Source organism: Nematolebias whitei, chromosome 10 (genome assembly GCF_014905685.2).
Source record: "Nematolebias whitei isolate Nwh7 chromosome 10, NemWhi1, whole genome shotgun sequence".
Taxonomy (NCBI): Eukaryota; Metazoa; Chordata; class Actinopteri; order Cyprinodontiformes; family Rivulidae; genus Nematolebias; species Nematolebias whitei.
Genome location: NC_056507.1, coordinates 2,959,481 through 2,966,213, shown reverse-complemented (window position 1 = coordinate 2,966,213; position 6,733 = coordinate 2,959,481). Strand labels below are relative to the sequence as shown.

Genomic DNA, 6,733 nt, shown 5'->3' with positions numbered 1-6,733 from the left:
GGTTCCACCTGGACCGACAGTTCCATTTCTGGGGTTCCACCTGGACCAGGCCAGCTGCAGATTTAACAGCACTCATGGGTTTGCTGGATACTTGCTTCTGGCCGGTTGTGATAGAGAGCTCCTAGTTTTCTTTAGAAAAACGGGCAACACAAAACCAAAGGTGCAGTTTTTGCTGAGCTGAGACTTGAGTGGTCTTGCTACGACGACCCCGCCCACATGGAGGCGGCGCTCTCATGAACTGCGCCGCTCGGAGCGGCTGCGTGTTGCAGCAGCTCTGCTACTTTCATTCTGAGATTTTGCTTTTGGAAACTTTAATTCCTCTTTTTCTGGATGTAAATCACATTTTTTTTGGATGATTGTTTCCTCTGGTATCAGATGCTGAGCAGCTGGAAGGATTTTTACTGAAACGTTTTTAGTTTTGGACATCTGTTATGATGCGTAACCATGGCAACAAGGGGCTTTTTTTTGTTTTTACAACCAGCTGATTAACATCTCAAATACCTCAACTACAGCCCTAAACCTCAAATGAGTTGAAAAGGAGGCGCTGTGGATGCATTCCCATCTCCCTACCGGCTGTGCTCGAGTGCCTGACCACTGAGATCCTGGAAAGGGCAGGAAACGTGGCTCGTGACAGCAGAAGGTCCGGGATTGTCCGCCATCGCCTGCAGCTGGTTGTCCGCAGCGACAAGGAGCTCGGCAGGCTGCTGGGGGGAGTGGCTATCATTCTGGGAGGAGTTCAGCCCAGCATTCAGGTGCTCCTACAGCCCGGGGAAACAGAGGACCGCCGAGTCTGGGTGGACGGAGCAGCAGCCAGTTTCTTCAGATCTGCTGTGACTTTTTAAAGACAGCCTTCCTGCCCACAGCCATCAGCATCTATAACATCTCTTAATGAAACGAGGATAACAACATTTAATTTCCCTTTGGGATTAATAAAGTATTTTTGAACTGAAAGCAAACTAAAGTAGAGCCGGAGGCGGCCGGGGCTGAGCCGACTGAGGCCGGTCCAGGCTTCACAGCGCATACGAGGCTACCGATCTCTGCAAGATGAGCTCAGATCTCCGAGGACAAGATGAGAGATCAGACTGTGGTGGAGAAGGACGGGGCTAAGATGCTGTAGGACTTCCAGCTCCAGACAGATAAACAGGTGATGGTCCAACAAGCGGACATGGTGGTGGTCGAGGAGCTTCAGAAGAAGGCAGAGGTGACAGATGCAGAGATTTAGCTCTAACGTTTAGTTATTATTAGTAGCTCAGACAAACACGTTTTGATCAGTTAGTCGATTAACAATAAATGAAAAAGTCATAAATAATGTGAATTTATTTTAAAATCAGTGTCTTGCGTGAAGACCGTCTAATAAAACCAAATACGATCCAGGACAGCCAGTGTCCCCATTAAAGGATGCAGGAGGTTAAAAGATGGATCCTGTCCCTTTTTGATTCAAACTAAAAAAAACACAACTTTAGTTTTAAAAAGCTTCCAGAGAATCAGAATATAGATTATTGATAACGATGCCAACCTGAACAGTGGTGGGTTTTCAGGTTTGGGTTTGTTCCAGCTGAAATTGAATGGGACTGGAAGGAAGAGCTCAGCGATGCCACCCTGTTCTCGTTTTTCCTCTCCACAAGAATCCAGGTAGGATTTAGGGCCAGGGTCACCAGCCAAGAGGCCAAGATGACTTCCCGATGTTCTTCTGGTTTTAGAAGGGACGTCAAGCTCCTGGTAACCAGAAATGTAGGCTCCAGAGGTACTGGCAGGGCTCCCCACCCTGTTGTCATCCGTCACACTACCCCGGGGAGACACGCCTGGAGTGGGGCTGGCTGAGTGGAGAGGAGAAGGTGAGCGAGCACGAAGGTCAGCGCCGGAGTGGCTTCTCTTTCCACAGGGGGAGGTTGGTCTGGAGGAAGGTCTGACGAAAGAAAGAGCTGGATTAATTGAATTAGTTAAATAAACGCATGTTTCTGGAGACTGAACAAGACTGTGTTTCAAACAGGAAGTCCAGCAGTGGAACCAGCAGAAAATAAAATGTGGTAAAGGATGTTTTCTAACGAACGAACGGAACAATTTCTATGTTCATGTTCAACCAGTTTCCTGAAAACAAACCAGTTGTGTTGCTGGAGCTGCCCCTTTTATTTCACCATGGACAAACCATCACCCGGCTGCTGCTGGACCACTGAACGCTCGTGAAGCTTTCACACTACTGACATCCATTTTTCAGCATCTTTCTCCTCCCGCAGTTTTCAGCTGTTTCAACAAATCACAAATCAAAACGTTCGGCTCTTTCAGGACAACCCTGTTATGACTCTTGGTATTGGTGCAACTTTAGCTTTTTTTTTTAAATTTAGCCTTTTCTGCAATTTCGTTCCTCACAGAAAATGAATTGAGCTCATTTTCCATCCTTCAAATCTTTAGACGTTTACCACCTTATACTGCTCCTTTCACAGTTTGTTCTGCTTCAGCTTCTTTCAGCTTCCTGCTGCAAATTTAAACTATTTTCAGCTACTTTCAGCTGTTTTGTGCTCCCTTCAGCTTCTTTGTTAACTACAACATTTTGAGCTTCTTCTAACTTCTTTCTGATCATTTCAGCTTGTTATGCTCCTTTCAGCTTATTTCTGCAAGTTTTGGCTTTTTCTACTATTTAGCTGTTTTTATGGTATTTTATCTTTTTCAGCTAATTCCACATTTTTTGCAACAATTTGAACTTTTTTCAGCCTAATTCAGAAAAAATGTGCTCTCTCGATTTTTTTCAGGTAATTCAAGCTTCTTTTTGCTTTTTTAGCTATTTTTTAGCTGTTTTGTGCCCATTTCAGCTTTTTTCAGAAAATTTCCACTTTTGGTGCTTATGTCTGCTTCTTTCAAGCTAATTGAGCAAATGTGCGTTTTTCTGCTTTCTTCTGCAAATTTAAGCTAGTTCTACCTTTTCAGCTACTTTTTAGCCTTTTTGAGCCATTTTTAGCTGTTTTCAGATAAATAAAAAAATTTTGTGGTAATTTCTGCTACTTTCAGCCTAATTAACTTCTTTATGCAAATTTTAGCTTGTTATGCTCCTTTCAGATTTTTCCTGCTATTTCAGCTACTATTTAGCCATTTTTGTTAATTTGAGCTTTTTCAGCTAATTCCACTTTTTTTCTCTCATTTCAGCTCTTTCTGCTTACTTCTTGTTGTTTAAGCTTCTTTCTTCCTTTTTAGCTAATTTTTCCAAACATTATTTAGCTAATTTAAGTTTTTTTTTTTTGTTAAATTCCTAATTTTTGTGCTCATTTAAACCTAATTAAGCAAATATGTGTTCTTTCTTTCTTCTGCTAATTTAGGCTTGTTCTTCCAGTTCAGCTACATTTCAGCTGTTTCTCAGCAAGCTCTTCTGCAATGAGCATCCACACTGCATTTTTGCATGAAATGTGATTTCTGTAGTTTTGTTTGTTTGTTGTTTGGGTGGAATGTGGAACTCCTGGATCACTTGTGCACCATCATAATGATTCTGGAGGAAACTTCAGATAACGAACACGTCTGACAAACTTTGAGTTCTGCTTTCTGCAATAACTTTGTTTTTGCATTCTGCTAAATAAGGAGAATGATTTGTTTGTCCCGCAACAGAGGAAACTTTAACATTAAAGAGATAAAATGCTCAGCGTGATTATATTCTCTTTAATAGTGAACAGACCAACTTCAAAGTCAACACTTCGGCGTCTCAAAAAGGATTTTATTCAAACATTTGGCATGACTTCAGTTCAAAACAGCCACTTGATGTTGGAAGACGACGAGGCAGAACACATGATGTCGTCGTTTGTGAGCTTAATAGACATAATAACCTTCAGTTTTATACACGAAAGTAAAGAAACAGGGAACGGTTGTTTAAACATTTCTAATGGGCGGTGCTTCATTATTTTGCGACACCCACAGACTTTGTGCATGTACGTACGTTAAGCTTTGGTCCAAGACTATTTGTGGGTGTTATGGTGCAGACTGTAGGGAATCTGTTGAAGCTATAATATAATACTATAATAATGTAACCCCGTGGTTTTTGTTCATGTCTGTTGAAATTATTAGAGAACTCATAAATAAGAACATGGAGTTTAATATATGTTCAGTTATTGTTTGAAAAAAAAAACCAATGTAACTGTAATATGTGGTTGCTTGGGATTTTATTTTGGTGGTCGGGGAAAGAGGGCTTCCGGTACGAGAGGGGACGTGACGGGAGTGACAGGGAAGATGGAGGACATCACTGTTGCTGTGAACTGTCACTGTTGCCGTGGACTATCGCGGTGGGGGAACACCCCACTGAACTGCTGTTCTTGCCAGTGAGGGGGTAGAAAAGGACTCCCATCGACCTGTGGAGGTTGAAGCTGCGTGGGTGACTAACCCAGTGGAGAACAATCCCGTTAGGTCGCTAGCTCTGTGGCTACCGCTAGCGGGCTTCGGCGAACGGTTGGTGGCTAGCCAGCCGTGAGAGACGCGTGGACCTCGGAGAACGGTTGGCGGATAGCCAGCTGTGTGTAACGCGAGGACCTCGGCGTGGATTCTTCAACCTTGGGGAGAACATTGGACAGAAGCAGACGGACTACGGCACGTACGACCTCCTGGAGAGGGACGTATTCAGGTGATGGGGGACATGGTTGTTGGGGACGTTAATGGGAAGAGCGGGAAGCGCGCGAGTGCACCAACATCAGGCCTGCAACGACCGAGACTAATTTTTAGCTGCCGGCTTTAAGTTTCCTTTCTGTTTAACGAGGTTAATCGTACCAGTTCTATTTCATTACTGACTGAAGAAACTGTGCTATTGTTCATTAAACTGTTTATTTGTTTAAAACGTATGCTTATTCTACTATGTTATACTTCATGGTATAAGTGGTATACATTTAGAATATTCAGGTAGAGATACCAACCGATTTAAAGAACTCGGGTTAGCCACCCCCATAACGCTAAGGACGCTTAGGGGGCGCTACACAAATATTAATATTACATTATAATATGTAATAATATACTTATTATCAAGGTCGAAGTTTGCCCTGCCTCCAAGACCATGCCCTTTGGCAAAAAGTCCCTTTAAAAATAATTAATTAATGTCAACTTCTGTAGTCTGACAAACGTTGAAGTCGGCCATAATTGAACCATGTGATTTTAGATTTTATGGTGGAAACTTAAGTTTTGAAGTCAAGCCACGCCCACATCATACGACCAAAACTCGAGCTTTTGATAACCTTTAATCCCCCGTTCGTAACGAAACACTGACCAAGTCTGAAGCCGACACTCCCGATGGAGAGGTTCTTTCAACTACAACATGAGTAAAACCATAAAATGGCTACTTTGATTAAACGGATGACTTAAAGTTGGGTTTAGGTCGTACCTCCAAGAGACTTTTTGTGTGCCTTAGTCGGATCTACATGTGTAACAATCGTCAGACCTCCAAGTGAGTGTAGGTCTTGGTGGTGCCATAATCGGTGGAGCTTTTGAGCCAATTAGCCACGCCTCTTTTTGAGACCCTCACCATTTTCACTTACTTATAGGGTGTTCCCAAAGTTTCGAGTTTTTTAATATGTTAAAGCCTCTCAAAAGGCTAATGAGAAGGAAAAGGAAGAGAAGCAGAGGAAGGAAAAGATAGTTCTCAGATCACAAAAAATAAATCAAGCCGACTCACCTGGAGGTGGGCCTGTGGTTGAGCAACGTATCCTCGGTGATACTGGTGCGAGGGGAGTGGCTTGGTGACTGCCGGGGCGACTGATGCGGTGACAACACTGGGCTGAAAGGTAAAGGATGCTGGTACTTCTGCTGCCACAGCTCCACCCCAAATGTGCCACCTCCACATCCTGGTGAGCCCAGATCAAGGAGGGCAGCGTCATGCAGCTCTTCGTCTACATTATCGTTAATATGGGAGAAAGACTCACAAGAGGAGAGGTCCGACACCCAGCTCCTGGACGACAAGCTGCTGCAGGGACTTGGGCTGAGCGTTGCCTCCCGATAACAGGCGTCCAGAGGAAGGTAGAGGTGATTTCTGTGCCACGGTGGTTCAACGTACCCCCCTTCTGCACCACCAGCTGCCAAAACCTCCAGGCTACTGCCCGCGTCCACGTGAATGTTGTGACTTATGGAGGTAATCTCAATGCTTGGGCAGTCAAAGGATCTGGGGTTCTCCTGGGGGCCACAGTAAAGCCCCTGAGATTGACAGCCAGCATACTCGTAATCATCTGTGACATGTAAACATGGTGGGGGACTCTGCAGCTCCTGGTTCAAGAGCTGCTCCAGGAAATCCTGCGTGGATTGGTTCTTTATATCGAAATCTGAAACTGTAGGGTGACAGAAAAATACAAAATAAATACACAGTAACATGTAGCTAAAGCCCGACCAGTATATTGGTAAGGCCAATACAGGCGTTTGAAGAAATATCGGTGATAATCGTCCCATCATGTGCCGAGATAAACACTTATAATTTTCACCCCTAAAATGCTGGGAACAAGCCGTGTCCTTACTTGCAAATGACGTCATTGTACAACGTATCCAGCAGGGGGCGCAACTAGACTACATTCAAGTCAAGCAATGCTGCACACTTGACACGGCACAGTCGAGAAGAGGGAGCAACTAAATACAGTGTAGAGTATTTTACTGAGCAGAGCATTGTGAACTTATTTTAACTGATCTGCAAAATAAATCAATAATAATAAATTCTCTTCAAATCTCCAACCTGCTTGTCATTAGCTACGTGCCTCTCAAGTTAGCAAGCTAACGTTTAAATAACCTAGCA

General features: G+C 43.8%; 1 protein-coding gene across 1 annotated transcript in view; it reads right to left on the bottom strand.

The window, feature by feature from the left end:
* LOC119415902 (nuclear factor of activated T-cells, cytoplasmic 3-like) overlaps positions 1 to 6,477 on the bottom strand; it is an 8,082-nt gene extending 1,605 nt beyond the window's left edge. Inside the window, exons 1-3 of the mRNA XM_037683074.1 lie at positions 6,462 to 6,477; positions 5,633 to 6,278; positions 1,517 to 1,906 (exon numbers count right to left, since the gene is read on the bottom strand). Of these exons, the coding sequence (XP_037539002.1) occupies positions 1,517 to 1,906; positions 5,633 to 6,278; positions 6,462 to 6,477 (1,052 nt within the window). The remainder of the gene's footprint in view (positions 1 to 1,516; positions 1,907 to 5,632; positions 6,279 to 6,461) is intronic.
* Between the last annotated feature and the right edge of the window lie 256 nt (positions 6,478 to 6,733).